This window comes from Pleurodeles waltl, chromosome 11 (assembly GCF_031143425.1).
Source record: "Pleurodeles waltl isolate 20211129_DDA chromosome 11, aPleWal1.hap1.20221129, whole genome shotgun sequence".
Lineage (NCBI taxonomy): Eukaryota > Metazoa > Chordata > Amphibia > Caudata > Salamandridae > Pleurodeles > Pleurodeles waltl.
In genome coordinates this window covers 975,643,537-975,663,954 of record NC_090450.1, presented here as the reverse complement: position 1 = coordinate 975,663,954, position 20,418 = coordinate 975,643,537, and the positions used below count along the sequence as shown (strand labels likewise).

General features: G+C 48.5%; 1 protein-coding gene across 1 annotated transcript in view; it reads right to left on the bottom strand.

Annotated features, from left to right (window-relative positions):
• Positions 1–20,418, bottom strand: part of MAPK1 (mitogen-activated protein kinase 1) — a 324,545-nt gene that overhangs the window by 40,070 nt on the left and 264,057 nt on the right. The window contains exon 8 of the mRNA XM_069215246.1: positions 2,184–2,309. Coding sequence (XP_069071347.1) covers positions 2,199–2,309 — 111 coding nt within the window. The 3' untranslated portion in view covers positions 2,184–2,198. The remainder of the gene's footprint in view (positions 1–2,183; positions 2,310–20,418) is intronic.

Below are 20,418 nucleotides of genomic sequence, written 5' to 3'. Positions count from 1 at the left end.
ACGAACAGGAGGCCTGCACAACCAAGCTCTCCGGCGTAGGGTGCCTAGATAGGAAACCAGGATCAGTTGGAGCCGTCCGATACCTCCTGGCCACGGCTCTGTGAACTGCTGGGGAAGATGCCGGCCTCTTCCACACCTCTAAAACCGGATCCAGCAGAGCGTCATTAAAAGGTAACAGAGGCTCCGCCGCGGCTGAGGCCGGATGCAACACCTCTGTCAAAAGGTTTTGTTTCGCCTCCACCACCGGCAAAGGCAGGTCCAAAAAACTAGCTGCCTTCCGTACCACTGTATGAAAGGAAGCAGCTTCCTCAGTATATTCCCCCGGGGACGAAAGGTCCCACTCAGGGGAAGTGTCCAGCCCACTGGCCGACTCCAGTCCACGCAGCCCATCACCCGAGTCCTCTAGCTCTCCTTCCTCTAGGGCTCGTTGGTACTCCTGCTCTTCTAGTACCCGGAGAGCACGCCTCCTTGAATGCAGTCGTTGCTCAATCCGCGGAGTCGACAATACCTCCGCCGAAGTCGGAGATCGGCGCCGATCTTCCGAAGCCACCGACGCCGCATCCGGCGCCACAGGTAACTTCGGCGCCGACTGAAGAGCAGTTGAAACGGATGGACCCACCGGAGTCACAGGCCGAAATCTCGACGTCGACGGGATGGAAATCCCTGGGGCCAATCCCTCCGAAGCCACCGGAGCGGCCACCGGCGCCGACACTGGCGCCGAGCCCACGTTCCCAAACGGGAGAAAGGGCATAAAGGGTGCCGGCCGAAGAGGCGCAGGATCACCCAAAGAAAAGGCCAAAGGCCCAGCCGGAGCACCCCCTGGAGCCATCTGTTGGAAGATGGCATACATCGCATTCAAGAATGCGGAACTATCGGCTCCAGGGGTGGGAAAAGCCGGATACTGGGGTGCCTGTCTCGGAGGCGACCCCGACGCCGGCCTCGGCGTTTGCGCCGGAGAAAACACTTGAGGCTCCAATACCTCAATCACCGACGCCTGTCCAGGCGAAGTTGGAGACGCCGGAGAGGGCAACGGCGTCGAAGGATGCGGCGTCACCGTGGGGCTGACCTCCCATGTCCTTCGGCGCCGATCCGGAGACCTGGAACGAGCCTCCCTTGAATGACGCCGAGATTCTCTACGGCGCCGGGAGTCTCGATGACGCCGATGTCTTGGAGAAGACTTCTTGTGATGCTTCTCCTTTGACTTGGCCATAAACAGCTTCGCCTCACGTTCTTTAAGGGCCTTCGGATTCATGTGCTGACATGAATCACAAGTCGAGACGTCGTGGTCGGAGCTCAAACACCAAAGGCAATCGGAATGAGGATCCGTCACCGACATCTTGCCTCCACACTCACGACAAGGCTTAAATCCAGACTTTCTCTGCGACATTATTTCCACAGAGAAAGAGTACGCAGCAAGATATACACTGTAACCGCAAGAGTAACAGTTGCTCCCTCGAAGATAACCGTTTCGAATGCACGGAAAAAAGGGAACTGACGTCCGCACGTCGTCGAGGACCTCTTATTGCCTGTATGACGTCAGACGGCGTCGCGTGGGCGACAGTGACGTCCTCGTCGACGTGCAGAGACTAGTAAGAAGATTTCCGTCGAATGCTGGCGCCATGGGAGTATTCATGAGGTGAGGAATCCACAGGTAGTTGTATCCATCAGAAGCAATGCTTCGGAGGAAGGACAAATAAAAGTAGAGGAAGGAAAGCCACCCAAAAATAAGCAGACAAATATGTGACAAAGCACAGAAGAGGTAAACAACAGGCTGGTTCTAAGTTCTCTGCAAGCTTTTAGTATGATACACAAGAGGTCTTTAGGAGAGACCTAAAAATGACCCTCCTGGAACCTGCACATTACCGTTGTCAACAGTATTGAATTACTACTTGACCTAGAGTGCAGAAATGCTGAACATTCATTTGGATAGTAAGAGAACTGTTGTGAAAAAAACAGGACTGAAAAAGAAAAACATTTTCAAAATCTCTGCAAACCTTGTAGCACTGTTTGGTACGCAAAGGTGTTAAACATACTTTGGAACTCATGCAGGGAGTGCGTATCCATCATTGTAACAATTATTTTTGCATGGTAGTCACATTTATTACGTCATGCCATAACAAACAACCACAAATTCCTTATAATTCTACACACTAGTAACAACAGACTGGTGATTCAATACTTACTTGCACACACAATAGTCAATATCCAGGCTGAAATCGAGCAGTTTCCTCAAATATTAGCTCTTTCAGCCTCTCTTTAGGCAAATCGTCCAACTCCATTGCAAAAGTGAATGGCGCTTCAGCTACAGGCTAAGTAAAAAATATGTTTAGCACAGGTTGGTTTAAATAATAAAGAGATGGATGCATTCATTGTTCTTAAAAAATTAGGCTGATTTAAAGAACAGAAAATTTTACTTACCCAGTAAACATCTGTTCGTGGCATGTAGTACTGCCCCCTGTAGTGCAAGAATTGTGGTCTGAATTTGTTTATTTAAGTGGATTGGAACGGTCACACTAGCAATATTGTTACAGGTTAGTACATTTTCTTTTCTCTGGTGACAATGGGTTTCTGGCAGGGTTATCAACAGTATCATACCAGTATCTAATTTTATGCTTTATACAGTAAGAGCATTGGAGAACCATTGTGGCAGTTGAGTAACATTAATTCGATGGCATGTGTGGCTGGTGTTCTGCATGCTCCTGCCATCTTGTGTTGGGTTTGGAGTGTTGAAAGTTGTTTTTCTTCAAAGAAGCATTTTTGAGTCAAGGGATAGAGTGACGTCTCTGTGATGCTGCGCATGGGCATCGACTCCTTTGTTAGACTGTTTTCCTGCAGGTGGGTGAGAAAGGGAGTGTAGAGGAAGTGTGGAGAAAGAGATGCCCAAGCAAATGTAATTACATATGTACAACTATATACAAGTATAAAATAACTGAAACTGCCACAGACGTATGGGGAGGGGAGAGGGCACACATGAATCTACAGCATAACATACCATAAACAGATGCCTACTGGGGAAGTAAAATTTTCTGTTGAATGGCATGTGCGGCTGTAGATACACATGCTCTGCATATACTGTAAAGCAGTCCCTCCATGAAAAGCAATGGCTAGCCTGTGGGAGCTGCAGTTGACTGGAAAAGTGTTTTTAGTATTGCTTCGCCTACACTGACTTGTTGGCATGCAAGTACATCTACATAATAGTGTTTTGTAAATGTATGTGTTTTAGACCACGTAGCTGCCTTGCAAATGTCAGCTCTGGGTATATTTCCAAGGAAAGTCATAGTGGCTCCCTTCTTCCTGGTAGAGTGTGCTCTGGGAGTAACAGGAAGTTGTATTTTTACTTTGATATAACAAGTTTGAATACATTTTCCTATCCACCTAGCTATGCTGTTCTTTGATATTGAATTGCCTTTATGTGGTACGGAGAAAGCAACACAGTTATTTAGTCTTTCTAAACTCTTTATTTCTGTCAATGTAGAACATTAATGCACGTTTAACATCTAAAGTGTGAAGGGCTTTTTCGGCAAATTAGTCAAGTTGCGGAAAGAAGACAGGCAACTCAATGTACTGATTAATAAGAAATTGAAAGACCACTTTAGGGAGGAACTTCAGATTGGTACGAAGAACCACCTTGTCCCGATGTATTTAGAAGTATGGTTCTTCCAGGGTTAGGGCCTGGAGCTCACTGACACTTCGGAGTGATGTGAGTGACTGAAAAAGCCTCTTTCCATGAGAGGTACTGAAAAGGACATGAATGAAGTGGTTTAAAAGGAGGACCCATAAGCCTGGTAAGAACAATGTTTGGGTTCCAAGATGGTGCAGGGGCAATCTTAGTGGAATGACCTGTTTAAGACCTTTAATTAATGTTTTGATTATTGGAATCCTAAAGATGTATATATGTTGTCTGTTCTGTAAATATGCAGCTATAGCTGAGCGATGTAAGCAAAAGGAAGGGTAAGCTAAATAAGCTTTTTGTAGATAAAGCAAGTAGCAGACAATGTGTTGAACAGTAGCTTTAATGGGATTAATGTGTTTGGGTTGACAGCAACAAAGTGTTACCACTTTGCAGCATAACATGTTCTGGTAGTGGATTTACAAGCTTCTCTGAGAATGTCCATGCATTCTGCAGGGAGGACCAGGTAACCAAATGATTACCTCAAGAGCCATATCACAAGGTTGAGTGATTTGGGATCTGGATGTCTGACCGGACCTTGGTTTTGCGTGAGAAGGTCCAGCCTGATGGGAAGCCTCTAGTGCGCAACTCCTGAAAGATCCAATATGGTGGTGAACCAGAGCTGGCGTGACCATGTGGGAGCTACTAGAATCATGTTGAGAGACGTGTGCCTGATCCGTCGTACTAGAAAGGGAATGAAAGGGAGAGAAGGAAAAGCATAGGCAAATGTCCCTGACCAGTTCATCCACAGAGCGTTGCTCTTGGATAGAGGATGTGGATACCTGGAGACAAAGTTTTGGCACTTTGGCCCTCATTACAACCTCGGCGGTCTTTTCAAAAGATCGCAGAGGCTGTGGGAGCCAGAATACCGCCAGTGCTGCCGGTATTTCTGGCCCCCTATTACGACTTTTCTGCTGGGCCAGCGGACGGTAACAGTGTTACCGTCCGCTGGCCCAGCAGAAAAGTCACATCAACATTTCTGCTGGCTTGTTATAGAGACGGCGGCAATGCTGATGTGCAGCGGGTGCAGTAGCACCCGTTGCTCATATCACGGCCCGAAATTCAGGCAGTGAAATGCGCGACGGGGCTATGCATGGGACCCCTGCACTGCCCATGCAGGTGCATGGGCAGTGCAGGGGCCCCCAGGGGCACCCCAAGTCCCCCTTCCCACCAGCCTTTCCATGGCGGTGTTTACCGCCGTGGCCAGGCTGGCAGTCGGAGACTCATAATCCCCAGGGCAGCGGTGCTTGCACCACTGCCCTGGGGATTATGACCGCCAGGCGGAAGCCTGGCAGTATACTGGAGGGGCCGGCGGTATGGCCGTAACTATTGCACCATGGTCATAATAGCTGGCGGAACACCACCAGCCTGTTGGCAGTGTTACCACCAGTTTACCGCCGGCCGCCAGGGTCATAACGAGGCCCTTTGTGTTTTCTGCTGTGTGGAAAAGATCTATTTGAGGTGTGCCCCACTTCCAGAAGTAATTTTGAAGGACATGCAGGTGGAGTTCCCATTTGTGGACTTGTTGCTGCATCCTGCTGAGCAGGTCTGCAAAAACATTCTGTTCCTGGGAGATACTCTGCCACTAGGTGTATGTGATGGTGGAGACCCCATAAAGTTGTGACTATTGGCGTGAACATATCCCCCAGTTTCTGAAGATAGCACATTGCTGTCATGTTGTCTGTGCGGACTAGGACAACTTTGTGAGAGGTGATGAAGGAATGCTTTCAGGGCTAGAAATACTGCCTGGAGCTCTAGAAGTTGATAGCTCTAGGAAGTTAATGTGTAGGGATTGATGATGACGACCCTAATGTGCCTGTACTGAGAGCTCTTGATGGTGAGCGCCCTAGCCTTTTTGAGGTGTGTCTCGTCAGAGCGATCTGGGCACAGGGTCCAGAAAAGGCCCTCTTTCAATAGGTTCGTGGTCTTCCACCATTGCAGAGAGTGGGTGAGTATGGAGGACTAAAAACACTAAATCTTCCAAGTGACCCTGTGATTGAGTCCACTGACAAGACAGACAGTGCTGTAGGCGACGCATGTAAAGTCTGGCATGAGGAACAATGGCAATACAGGAAACCATCATCCTTAACAGGCTTAACCGTGTATGAAGTTTTCTCGAAACTGCGGGAGGAGCCATGAAATGTTTAACACGAGCTGGACTGGGGTATGCTAGCCCCAATTGTGCTCTGAATATAGTTCCTAAATAGGGCTGTATCTGGAGAGGTTGAAGGTAGGATTTGTGAAAAATGAGTGTGAAACCTAACTTGTGCAGAAGTTCTACCGTCATCTGAGTGAGACGTTGGCATTGTGCCAACGTGCTAACTTTGATGAGTCAGTTATCTAGGTAAGGGAATATGGGTGCAGTCACTAAAGCTAAGCCCTTTGTGAAGACCCTGGGAGGCATGGTGACCCCGAAGGAAGATCTTTAAATTGGAAGAGGTTTCCCGCAACCACAAATCTGAGATATTTGCGGTGTGCAGGGGGGTGGGAATATGGAAGTAAGCGTCCTTAAGATAGAGGGCGGTCACGAAGTAGCCCTGTTGTAAGAGGGGAATCACGTCTTGAAGAGTGACCATGTAAAAGTGTTCGGAAAGAATGTAATGGTTTAAGGGCAGTAGGTCCAGAATGGGCTTGAGAAAGACGTCTTTGTTTTGGAATGAGGTATAGAGTATAGAGAATATACCCCTGTTCCTTGGTGAGGTAGCGGAACTGGCTCAATGGGCCCTTTGAGAAGAAGGGATTATACTTCTTGCTTGAGAAGAAGGTGTTCTAGAGAAAGCCTGTGAGCGAGGGGGAATATTTGGAAGAGTGGTAATGAGCTTCAGACAGTAACCATATTGGATAATGGAGAGGACCCACAGGTCTGTAGTGATGTTGACCTATTAAATCTTGAAGTCGGCACCAACAGGTGTAGAATGGGGTTGAGGGAGACATAAGTAGTCCAAGTTTAGAGGTTGATGGAGAGGCGCAGGTGGTGGCGCCCTTGCCTCTACCTTGTGTGTTGTTACCTCTATAGGTGCCTCTATAGAAGCCAAAAGAGTAGGTGCTTGAAGGCTGCCTGCACTGAGAGGTCGAGGCTTTGGAGGATGGTGATTTGTAACCATCTCTGAATGTGGGGTGACGAAAAGTACCTCTTTGGGAGGGAGACTGTAATGCACCCATGGCCTATGCTGTATCAGTGTCTTTTTTCAGCTTCCCAAGGGTGGAGTCCACTTGAGAGCTGAAAAGATGCTCCTTACCGAAGGGCATGTCTCCCTACAATACTAATGTTGATGCCATGTGCAGCTGTGTCTACAGCATCAAGGGCACATCTAACAGAGTTGTTCCCAATTACCTGTCCTTCTGTGACAACCTGTTGTCCCCCTTTTGTGGTGCTCATCTGGGAGATATTGGAGGAGGTCCTCCACCTCATCACAGTGAGCCTAATCAGATCTTGCAAAGAAGGCTTGCGATTTAGCAATGTGCCAGTGATTAGCAGCCTAAGCAGTCATCCTTTTACCTACGGCATCTATATTTTTACTCTCCTTGTCTGGAGGAGAAGACTCCCCTGTGGCTTGACTACTGGCTCGCTTACGTGTGGTAGTACTCACAATGGAATCCGGAAGGACCTGGGACCTCATTTATGGTGGATCAGGAGGAGCGGGTTTGTAATTTCTTTTTTTAATGAACTCTAGGGGTGATAACCCTAGCACAAACTGGTTCCTTAAAGATTTTGTCGGCATGTCGAAGCATGCCAGGAAGCATGGGAAGGAACTAGATATTCATATGTGTTGACCTTAGGGTATCCAATAAAAAGTCTTGCTCACTGGGGGTCGCAGTGAAGGGGGATATAGTGAAAAGCGGCGGCTCGGGCTATGACCTGCTTGTAAAATGTAGCATCCTCTGGCAGTGAGGGTCGTGCAGAGTACAGATCTAGGTCTGTGGCTAACATAGGATCAGGGTCATGTGTATCTCAAGGATCTGGGTCACGTTGTGTCCCACCTAAATCACTCCCTGTGAATGGCGGGAAACCCTGTGGTGTAAAAAACCCACAGCGGGAGAAGCAGGTGAATGGTCAGGGTGTAGGAGGTGGGGCTGGGGGTAGGGATGGTGGTAGAGGAAGAGGCTTGTGGTGGTGGAGGAAGAGGCTTGTGTATAATGGTAGCCTTGTCCCTGGCTCTTTTTGGAGGAGAGGATGTGCCGGGGCCTCCTGTAAAGTGAGGTTACATTTAAAAGTAACGGGGGAGCAATGATGAGCTCTGTATGCTGCTGGATGTGGAGTCTGTGCTGACTAGCGTCCATGGTCTTCAAAACTGGTTCCACAGGGGGAGGTGCGGCCGAGCACTGCCCAGACGATTTCGGCTCTGAAGAGGTGGAGTCCTTGGATTTCAAGACCAAAGCTTCCGGTCGGTGTGCTTTGGTCGGTGCCGAGGCAAAGGTGGAAGCTGGCCTCAAAGCTGAAGCTGTGTGTGCAGAGATTGAGATCGAAATGGTCACAACATTTCAGAAGACGAGGAGGAGGTTGATGTCAAAGATAGTGTGTTGGCTCTGGCAGGTTTTGGTGCTGAGCCGGAGGGTGGGACATCCGAGACTGGTTTTCAGGGCCAGCCATTGCCTTGTGGCAGTCCAGCGAATTCAGTAACAGGCTTTTTGGAAGTCTTGACAGGGGCAGGAGGGGCCACTGTACTTACAGGTTGCATTGATGTCACCTTGTGGCTTTCTGTGTCAAACTGGATGTAAGAGTTCTGGATGAGAAAGTCTCTTCCTATTTGGGTTCCCTCTGAGCGTGCTCCTCCCCTGAAGAAGTCCACAGTGTCTTCCGGGGTCTTATGTGCCATCTCTAGTCGCCGAGCCCTTGTTCTGCTCTACTGCAGACTAAGAGGAGATGAAATAAAAGGAATGCCAGGAATGCAGCACTCTTAGTCCGAGTAATGAATTTATTAAGACGCTTCTCAAGTCTAGTGCACAAAAAAAATTTGAGCTTTTATTTCAGATGCAGAAACATATGTGCAACTCTGAAAATGATCACAGCAATGAAATAATATTGATCACAGAATTCAACAGTGGTTCTAATATATTTATATATAGAGATGACTTATTCACGCATGCACAATACAAAGCTAAAAATAAGAATTAAAAATGCATCACCATGGGGCTTGACAAGGTCATGGAACCCGGATGACCGGAAAAACGAACAGCCCACAACAGGATTAGGTTCTGAGCAAGGCTTTACGTCCCCCCCCCCCACTCTTCAGATGAGCTCCTTCTATCCAGCCGTCAAGCTCCCACTACCTTATACATGTTAAACTGGAGAGGAGAATTCTAGAAACTCCCCCTCCCATCCAGTAAGTTGCTGTTCAAACGTTGGCCGTACCAGGTCAATGTTGAAAAGAACACGCTAAAGACTGGCCAAATCTCATTGTGTTTTTCCAAGACCGAGCGGTTTCCAGCCTTACCATAAACATTCTCAGCCTGGTACATCTTATCATCCCATGTTCCTCACTTCCCATGTTATGTACCCATCCTTCAGTGAGAAAGAGCGAAAAAACATTGCACAAGCTGTGCATGGAAAAAATACCCGATGGTGTGAAGCTAAGCTAAGAACAAAATAGAGTCAGTGGTCAAGATGGAGCTAGTGGTTAAATACAAATAGCATTACAGCCCTATGGTACCGAAGTGTCTTTTTCTAACAGAAGATCGTCAGGCATCGCAGGTGGCTTCTTGATGTCCAGGCGAGAGGCACAGTGTACACACCAGACGTTGGACGGTGTGTGGGAATTTGGAGTGCACAGAAGACAAAATCGAAATGGTGTTCATTCCAGCCGCACAGTATCCTGGTAGGTGCCATGCAGTGAGATAGGTCCGAAAGGGGGTTTTAGAGGGTGAGGGGGTTGATCCGAAGAGCCACATCTTGAGGTTCTTCCTGAAGATGGTGAGCAACGGGCTTTGTCTGAGGTGCAGGGTGAGGATGTTCCAGCTCCTCGCTGCAGTGTAGGTAAAAGGTCGTTCTCTGATGGTGGTTTTGCGGATCGAGGGACGGTGGCCAAGTCCAACTGGGTGGCGTGGAGGGATCTGGCAGAGTGTGGAAGGAGACGTGGTGGTTGAGGTAGGCTGGTCGTAGGCTGGTCCTGCATTGTGTATGGCCTTGTATGTGTGGGTGACAAGCTGGAAGGCGATTCGCTTTTTGACTGGTATCCAGTGGAGGGTTCTCAGGTGTTGGGAGATGTGCTCTCGGAGAGGGAGGTCCAGAATGGGTCTGGCAGCAGCGTTCTGGATGAGTTGAAGTGCCAGCATAGAGGAAGTTGTCGTAGTCGAGCTTGCTTGTGACTAAGGCGTGGGTGACTGTCTTGAGACAGTTTGCTGGGGTACATCTGAAGATCTGCAGAGTTTGCAGAGTTTTTGCCAGCAGGAGGAGGTGACAGAGTTAACCTGGCGGGTCAAGGATAGGGATGAGTCAAGAATGATTCCTAAGTTGCGGGCATGCTTGGTCGGCACAGAGGGGGTGCTGAAGGATGTGGTCCAACATGAGTCGTCACAAGCTGAGGTGGCGTTTCCTTAGATGATGAGCTCCGTCCTGTCGGAGTTGAGCTTGAGGCAGCTTTTTCTCATCCAGGTGGCGATGGCTTCCATTCCTGAGTGAAAGTTCCTTTTGGCCGTGTCTTGGTCTTCGTGAGGGAAATGACGAGTTGTGTCTCATCAGCATATGACACGATGTTCATACCGTGGCTTCAGACGATGGCAGAAAGAGGGACTGACTGAGTGAAACAAGCGCAATAGTAGTAAAGTGTGATCGAAAACAATACTGTCAATTTTAGGAAAGACAGAAGAAAGGTTTTGAAACAAGAGGGAAGGGAGAAAGGAGCAAAGAGACATGTCCAAACCTGACGGCAGAGAGAAAACAATCTAACAAAGGAGTCCATGCCCACACTCAGTATCACTAAGAAGGAGGAGTCATTCGATCCCATGACTTGAAAATGCTTCTTCAAAGAAAAACAACTTGCAACACTCCAAAGCCAACATTAGATGGCAGGAGCATGCAGAACATGTGTATCCACAGCCACACATGCCATTGAACAAATGCTACTCAACTGCCACAATGGCTCGCCAATATTATTTATAAAGCATAAAATTAGATACTGGTATGATACGGTTGAAAACCCAGTCAAAAACACATTGTCACCAGAGAAAAGAAAATGTACTAAACTTTACAATGTTGCTAGAGCGACAGTTCCAATCCACATAAACAAACAAATTCAGACCACCATTCTCTCACTACAGGGGGCTCACTTTCCAACCAAGCCCTTGCAATACATAGGTTAGCTGTAATAAATGCAAAGTATACAATGTCCCTTACCCTACATAGAATATAAGACTAGAACTCCAATATGCTTCAAAATCTCTTCTTTTGTGCCATCAAAATCTAGCTTAGCAGATCCATCTGATTTCCAAATTGTACAAATCATTAGATGGATTTTCCAGTATGTATGGAAACATGAACCCAATGGCATCTTTTTAGTAAGTGTTAGATTATTGTAACAAGGCTAAGGTTCATACTTCTAACTCATATTTGCATAACATTCTCTAAATTCAAGGTATTTATAATACAAACAGAGGAGCAGGAATTGAAAGAGTTGCTGCTAAATTAGAAAAAGAATTAAAGGTCATTGTAGGAAGTTGGCTCTGTATGTGCTATTTCAAAGTAAGGAATAGCATGCACAGAGTCCAAGGGTTCCCCTTAGAGGTAAAATAGTGGTAAAAATAGATAATACTAATGCTCTATTTTGTGGTAGTGTGGTCGAGCAGTAGGCTTATCCAAGGAGTAGTGTTAAGCATTTGTTGTACATACACATAGACAATAAATGAGGTACACACACTCAGAGACAAATCCAGCCAATAGGTTTTGTTATAGAAAAATATCTTTTCTTAGTTTATTTTAAGAACCACAGGTTCAAATTCTACATGTAATATCTCATTCGAAAGGTATTGCAGGTAAGTACTTTAGGAACTTCAAATCATAAAAATTGCATGTATACTTTACAAGTTATTCACAAATAGCTGTTTTAAAAGTGGACACTTAGTGCAATTTTCACAGTTCCTAGGGGAGGTAAGTATTTGTTAGGTTAACCAGGTAAGTAAGACACTTACAGGGCTTAGTTCTTGGTCCAAGGTAGCCCACCGTTGGGGGTTCAGAGCAACCCCAAAGTCACCACACCAGCAGCTCAGGGCCGGTCAGGTGCAGAGTTCAAAGTGGTGCCCAAAACACATAGGCTAGAATGGAGAGAAGGGGGTGCCCCGGTTCCGGTCTGCTTGCAGGTAAGTACCCGCGTCTTCGGAGGGCAGACCAGGGGGGTTTTGTAGGGCACCGGGGGGGACACAAGCCCACACAGAAATTTCACCCTCAGCAGCGCGGGGGCGGCCGGGTGCAGTGTAGAAACAAGCGTCGGGTTTGTAATGGAAGTCAATGGGAGATCTAGGGATCTCTTCAGCGCTGCAGGCAGGCAAGGGGGGGGTTCCTCGGGGAAACCTCCACTTGGTCAAGGGAGAGGGACTCCTGGGGGTCACTCCTCCAGTGAAAGTCCGGTCCTTCAGGTCCTGGGGGCTGCGGGTGCAGGGTCTCTCCCAGGTGTCGGGACTTAGGATTCAAAGAGTCGCGGTCAGGGGAAGCCTCGGGATTCCCTCTGCAGGCGGCGCTGTGGGGGCTCAGGGGGGACAGGTTTTTGTACTCACAGTCTTAGAGTAGTCCTGGGGTCCCTCCTGAGGTGTTGGATCGCCACCAGCCGAGTCGGGGTCGCCGGGTGCAGTGTTGCAAGTCTCACGCTTCTTGCGGGGAGCTTGCAGGGTTCTTTAAAGCTGCTGGAAACAAAGTTGCAGCTTTTCTTGGAGCAGGTCCGCTGTCCTCGGGAGTTTCTTGTCTTTTCGAAGCAGGGGCAGTCCTCAGAGGATGTCGAGGTCGCTGGTCCCTTTGGAAGGCGTCGCTGGAGCAGGATCTTTGGAAGGCAGGAGACAGGCCGGTGAGTTTCTGGAGCCAAGGCAGTTGTCGTCTTCTGGTCTTCCTCTGCAGGGGTTTTCAGCTAGGCAGTCCTTCTTCTTGTAGTTGCAGGAATCTAATTTTCTAGGGTTCAGGGTAGCCCTTAAATACTAAATTTAAGGGCGTGTTTAGGTCTGGGGGGTTAGTAGCCAATGGCTACTAGCCCTGAGGGTGGGTACACCCTCTTTGTGCCTCCTCCCAAGGGGAGGGGGTCACAATCCTAACCCTATTGGGGGAATCCTCCATCTGCAAGATGGAGGATTTCTAAAAGTTAGAGTCACTTCAGCTCAGGACACCTTAGGGGCTGTCCTGACTGGCCAGCGACTCCTCCTTGTTGCTTTCTTTGTTCCCTCCAGCCTTGCCGCCAAAAGTGGGGGCCGTGGCCGGAGGGGGCGGGCAACTCCACTAAGCTGGAGTGCCCTGCTGGGCTGTGACAAAGGGGTGAGCCTTTGAGGCTCACCGCCAGGTGTCACAGCTCCTGCCTGGGGGAGGTGTTAGCATCTCCCCCCAGTGCAGGCTTTGTTACTGGCCTCAGAGTGACAAAGGCACTCTCCCCATGGGGCCAGCAACATGTCTCGGGTGTGGCAGGCTGCTGGAACTAGTCAGCCTACACAGACAGTCGGTTAAGTTTCAGGGGGCACCTCTAAGGTGCCCTCTGTGGTGTATTTTGCAATAAAATGTACACTGGCATCAGTGTGCATTTATTGTGCTGAGAAGTTTGATACCAAACTTCCCAGTTTTCAGTGTAGCCATTATGGTGCTGTGGAGTTCGTGTTTGACAGACTCCCAGACCATATACTCTTATGGCTACCCTGCACTTACAATGTCTAAGGTTTTGTTTAGACACTGTAGGGGTACCATGCTCATGCACTGGTACCCTCACCTATGGTATAGTGCACCCTGCCTTAGGGCTGTAAGGCCTGCTAGAGGGGTGTCTTACCTATACTGCATAGGCAGTGAGAGGCTGGCATGGCACCCTGAGGGGAGTGCCATGTCGACTTACTCGTTTTGTCCTCACTAGCACACACAAGCTGGCAAGCAGTGTGTCTGTGCTGAGTGAGAGGTCTCCAGGGTGGCATAAGACATGCTGCAGCCCTTAGAGACCTTCCTTGGCATCAGGGCCCTTGGTACTAGAAGTACCAGTTACAAGGGACTTGTCTGGATGCCAGGGTCTGCCAATTGTGGATACAAAAGTACAGGTTAGGGAAAGAACACTGGTGCTGGGGCCTGGTTAGCAGGCCTCAGCACACTTTCAATTGTAAACATAGCATCAGCAAAGGCAAAAAGTCAGGGGGCAACCATGCCAAGGAGGCATTTCCTTACACAACCCCCCCCCCAAACGAAAGAGGATGAGACTAACCTTTCCCAAGAGAGTCTTCATTTTCTAAGTGGAAGAACCTGGAAAGGCCATCTGCATTGGCATGGGCAGTCCCAGGTCTGTGTTCCACTATAAAGTCCATTCCCTGTAGGGAGATGGACCACCTCAACAGTTTAGGATTTTCACCTTTCATTTGCATCAGCCATTTGAGAGGTCTGTGGTCAGTTTGAACTAGGAAGTGAGTCCCAAAGAGGTATGGTCTCAGCTTCTTCAGGGACCAAACCACAGCAAAGGCCTCCCTCTCAATGGCACTCCAACGCTGCTCCCTGGGGAGTAACCTCCTGCTAATGAAAGCAACAGGCTGGTCAAGGCCATCATCATTTGTTTGGGACAAAACTGCCCCTATCCCATGTTCAGAGGCATCAGTCTGCACAATGAACTGCTTAGAATAATCTGGAGCTTTTAGAACTGGTGCTGAGCACATTGCTTGTTTCAGGGTGTCAAAGGCCTGTTGGCATTCCACAGTCCAGTTCACTTTCTTGGGCATTTTCTTGGAGGTGAGTTCAGTGAGGGCTGTCACAATGGATCCATATCCCTTCACAAACCTCCTGTAATACCCAGTCAAGCCAAGGAATGCCCTGACTTGAGTCTGGGTTTTTGGAGCTACCCAGTCCAGAATAGTCTGGATCTTGGGTTGGAGTGGCTGAACTTGGCCTCCACCTACAAGGTGTCCCAAGTAAACCACAGTTCCCTGCCCTATCTGGCATTTGGATGCCTTGATAGAGAGGCCTGCAGATTGCAGAGCCTTCAAAACCTTCTTCAGGTGGACCAGGTGATCCTGCCAGGTGGAGCTAAAGACAGCAATATCATCAAGATAAGCTGTGCTAAAGGACTCCAAGCCAGCAAGGACTTGATTCACCAACCTTTGGAAGGTGGCAGGGGCATTCTTTAAACCAAAGGGCATAACAGTAAACTGATAATGCCCATCAGGTGTGGAGAATGCTGTCTTTTCTTTTGCTCCAGGTGCCATTTTTATTTGCCAGTACCCTGCTGTCAAGTCAAAGGTACTTAGAAATTTGGCAGCACCTAATTTATCAATGAGCTCATCAGCTCTTGGAATTGGATGAGCATCTGTCTTGGTGACAGAATTGAGCCCTCTGTAGTCCACACAAAACCTCATCTCTTTCTTTCCATCTTTGGTGTGAGGTTTGGGGACTAAGACCACTGGGCTAGCCCAGGGGCTGTCAGAGCGCTCAATTACTCCCAATTCCAGCATCTTGTGGACTTCCACCTTGATGCTTTCTTTGACATGGTCAGATTGTCTAAAGATTTTGTTCTTGACAGGCATGCTGTCTCCTGTGTCCACATCATGGGTACACAGGTGTGTCTGACCAGGGGTCAAGGAGAAGAGTTCAGGAAACTGTTGTAGGACTCTCCTACAATCAGCTTGCTGTTGGCCAGAGAGGGTGTCTGAGTAGATCACTCCATCTACTGTGCCATCTTTTGGGTCTGATGACAGAAGATCAGGGAGAGGTTCACTCTCTGCCTCCTGATCCTCATCTGTTACCATCAACAGATTCACATCAGCCCTGTCATGGAAGAGCTTAAGGCGGTTCACATGGATCACCCTCTTGGGGCTCCTGCTTGTGCCCAGGTCCACCAGGTAGGTGACCTGACTCTTCCTTTCTAGTACTGGGTAAGGGCCACTCCATTTGTCCTGGAGTGCCCTGGGAGCCACAGGCTCCAGAACCCAGACTTTCTGCCCTGGTTGGAACTCAACCAGTGCAGCCTTTTGGTCATACCAAAACTTCTGGAGCTGTTGGCTGGCCTCAAGGTTTTTGGTTGCCTTTTCCATGTACTCTGCCATTCTAGAGCGAAGGCCAAGTACATAGTCCACTATGTCCTGTTTAGGCTCATGGAGAGGTCTCTCCCAGCCTTCTTTAACAAGGGCAAGTGGTCCCCTTACAGGATGACCAAACAGAAGTTCAAAGGGTGAGAATCCTACTCCCTTCTGTGGCACCTCTCTGTAAGCGAAAAGCAGACATGGCAAGAGGACATCCCATCTCCTTTTGAGCTTTTCTGGGAGCCCCATGATCATGCCTTTTAATGTCTTGTTGAATCTCTCCACCAAGCCATTAGTTTGTGGATGGTACGGTGTAGTGAATTTATAAGTCACTCCACACTCATTCCACATGTGCTTTAGGTATGCTGACATGAAGTTGGTACCTCTGTCAGACACCACCTCCTTAGGGAAACCCACTCTGGTAAAGATACCAATGAGGGCCTTGGCTACTGCAGGGGCAGTAGTCGACCTAAGGGGAATAGCTTCAGGATACCTGGTAGCATGATCCACTACTACCAGGATATACATATTTCCTGAGGCTGTGGGAGGTTCTAGTGGACCAACTATGTCCACACCCACTCTTTCAAAGGGAACCCCCACCACTGGAAGTGGAATGAGGGGGGCCTTTGGATGCCCACCTGTCTTACCACTGGCTTGACAGGTGGGGCAGGAGAGGCAAAACTCCTTAACCATGTTGGACATATTGGGCCAGTAGAAGTGGTTGACTAACCTCTCCCACGTCTTGGTTCGTCCCAAATGTCCAGCAAGGGGAATGTCATGGGCCAATGTTAGGATGAACTCTCTGAACAGCTGAGGCACTACCACTCTCCTAGTGGCACCAGGTTTGGGGTCTCTGGCCTCAGTGTACAGGAGTCCATCTTCCCAATAGACCCTATGCGTTCCATTTTTCTTGCCTTTGGACTCTTCAGCAGCTTGCTGCCTAAGGCCTTCAAGAGAGGGACAGGTTTCTTGTCCCTTACACAGCTCCTCCCTTGAGGGTCCCCCTGGGCCTAAGAGCTCAACCTGATAAGGTTCAAGCTCCAAAGGCTCAGTTCCCTCAGAGGGCAGAACTTCTTCCTGAGAAGAGAGGTTCCCTTTCTTTTGCTGTGTTGCAGTTGGTTTCCCAACTGACTTTCCTTTCCTCTTGGTAGGCTGGGCCATTCTTCCAGACTCCAGCTCTACTTGTTCACCCTGTGCCTTGCATTGTGCTCTTGTTTTCACACACACCAGTTCAGGGATACCCAGCATTGCTGCATGGGTTTTTAGTTCTACCTCAGCCCATGCTGAGGACTCCAGGTCATTTCCAAGCAGACAGTCCACTGGGATATTTGAGGAGACCACCACCTGTTTCAGGCCATTGACCCCTCCCCATTCTAAAGTAACCATTGCCATGGGATGTACTTTTCTCTGATTGTCAGCGTTGGTGACTGTGTAAGTTTTTCCAGTCAGGTATTGGCCAGGGGAAACCAGTTTCTCTGTCACCATGGTGACACTGGCACCTGTATCCCTCAGGCCCTCTATTCTAGTCCCATTAATTAAGAGTTGCTGTCTGTATTTTTGCATGTTAGGCGGCCAGACAGCTAGTGTGGCTAAATCCACCCCACCCTCAGAAACTAGAGTAGCTTCAGTGTGGACCCTGATTTGCTCTGGGCACACTGTTGATCCCACTTGGAGACTAGCCATACCAGTGTTACCTGGATGGGAGTTTGGAGTGGAACCCTTCTTGGGACAGGCCTTGTCTCCAGTTTGGTGTCCATGCTGTTTACAGCTATGACACCAGGCCTTTTTGGGATCAAAGTTTTTACCCTTGTACCCATTGTTTTGTGAAGAGGCTCTGGGCCCACCCTCCTGTGCAGGTTTTTGGGGGCCTGTAGAAGACTCTTTACTATTTTTAGTTTTGGTTGTCTCATCACCCTTCCCCTGGGGAGTCTTTGTGACCCCTTTCTTTTGGTCACCCCCTGTTGAAGTCTTGGACACCCTTGTCTTGACCCAATGGTCCGCCTTCTTTCCCAATTCTTGGGGAGAAATTGGTCCTAGGTCTACCAGATGCTGATGCAGTTTATCATTGAAACAATTACTTAACAGGTGTTCTTTCACAAATAAATTGTACAGCCCATCATAATTACTTACACCACTGCCTTGAATCCAACCATCTAGTGTTTTCACTGAGTAGTCTACAAAGTCAACCCAGGTCTGGCTCGAGGATTTTTGAGCCCCCCTGAATCTAATCCTATACTCCTCAGTGGAGAATCCAAAGCCCTCAATCAGGGTACCCTTCATGAGGTCATAAGATTCTGCATCTTGTCCAGAGAGTGTGAGGAGTCTATCCCTACACTTTCCTGTGAACATTTCCCAAAGGAGAGCACCCCAGTGAGATCTGTTCACTTTTCTGGTTACACAAGCCCTCTCAAAAGCTGTGAACCATTTGGTGATGTCATCACCATCTTCATATTTAGTTACAATCCCTTTAGGGATTTTCAACATGTCAGGAGAATCTCTGACCCTATTTATGTTGCTGCCACCATTGATGGGTCCTAGGCCCATCTCTTGTCTTTCCCTCTCTATGGCTAGGATCTGTCTTTCCAAAGCCAATCTTTTGGCCATCCTGGCTAACTGGATGTCCTCTTCACTGGGGCTATCCTCAGTGATTTCAGAGGTGTTGGTCTCTCCTGTGAGGGAACCAGCATCTCTGACTATTATTTTTGGAGTCAGGGTTTGAGGGACCCTGTTCTCCCTAGATAGGACTGGTAGGGGGGAATTTTCCTCCAAGTCACTATCCTCTTCCTCTGAGTTGCCACCCTCAGAGGGGTTGGCCTTTTCAAACTCTGCCAAAAGCTCCTGGAGCTGTATTTTGGTAGGTTTGGGGCCCATTGTTATTTTCTTTATTTTACAGAGTGACCTTAGCTCCCTCATCTTAAGATGGAGGTAAGGTGTGGTGTCGAGTTCCACCACAGTCACATCTGTGCTAGACATTTTGCTTCTAAAAGTTGGAATACTTTTTAAGAATCTACAACTGGTTCTAGAATCTAATTCAAACTTTTACAAACTTTTAAACTCTAAAAGAAATGCTAAACAGGATCTAACACCAGGCCCTAGCAGGTCTTTTAAGAATTTAGAAAACTTTTCAAATTGCAAAAATCAATTTCTAATGACAATTTTGGAATTTGTCGTGTGATCAGGTATTGGCTGAGTAGTCCAGCAAATGCAAAGTCTTGTACCCCACCGCTGATCCACCAATGTAGGAAGTTGGCTCTGTATGTGCTATTTCAAAGTAAGGAATAGCATGCACAGAGTCCAAGGGTTCCCCTTAGAGGTAAAATAGTGGTAAAAATAGATAATACTAATGCTCTATTTTGTGGTAGTGTGGTCGAGCAGTAGGCTTATCCAAGGAGTAGTGTTAAGCATTTGTTGTACATACACATAGACAATAAATGAGGTACACACACTCAGAGACAAATCCAGCCAATAGGTTTTGTTATAGAAAAATATCTTTTCTTAGTTTATTTTAAGAACCACAGGTTCAAATTCTACATGTAATATCTCATTCGAAAGGTATTGCAGGTAAGTACTTTAGGAACTTCAAATCATAAAAATTGCATGTATACTTTACAAGTTATTCACAAATAGCTGTTTTAAAAGTGGACACTTAGTGCAATTTTCACAGTTCCTAGGGGAGGTAAGTATTTGTTAGGTTAACCAGGTAAGTAAGACACTTACAGGGCTTAGTTCTTGGTCCAAGGTAGCCCACCGTTGGGGGTTCAGAGCAACCCCAAAGTCACCACACCAGCAGCTCAGGGCCGGTCAGGTGCAGAGTTCAAAGTGGTGCCCAAAACACATAGGCTAGAATGGAGAGAAGGGGGTGCCCCGGTTCCGGTCTGCTTGCAGGTAAGTACCCGCGTCTTCGGAGGGCAGACCAGGGGGGTTTTGTAGGGCACCGGGGGGGACACAAGCCCACACAGAAATTTCACCCTCAGCAGCGCGGGGGCGGCCGGGTGCAGTGTAGAAACAAGCGTCGGGTTTGTAATGGAAGTCAATGGGAGATCTAGGGATCTCTTCAGCGCTGCAGGCAGGCAAGGGGGGGGTTCCTCGGGGAAACCTCCACTTGGTCAAGGGAGAGGGACTCCTGGGGGTCACTCCTCCAGTGAAAGTCCGGTCCTTCAGGTCCTGGGGGCTGCGGGTGCAGGGTCTCTCCCAGGTGTCGGGACTTAGGATTCAAAGAGTCGCGGTCAGGGGAAGCCTCGGGATTCCCTCTGCAGGCGGCGCTGTGGGGGCTCAGGGGGGACAGGTTTTTGTACTCACAGTCTTAGAGTAGTCCTGGGGTCCCTCCTGAGGTGTTGGATCGCCACCAGCCGAGTCGGGGTCGCCGGGTGCAGTGTTGCAAGTCTCACGCTTCTTGCGGGGAGCTTGCAGGGTTCTTTAAAGCTGCTGGAAACAAAGTTGCAGCTTTTCTTGGAGCAGGTCCGCTGTCCTCGGGAGTTTCTTGTCTTTTCGAAGCAGGGGCAGTCCTCAGAGGATGTCGAGGTCGCTGGTCCCTTTGGAAGGCGTCGCTGGAGCAGGATCTTTGGAAGGCAGGAGACAGG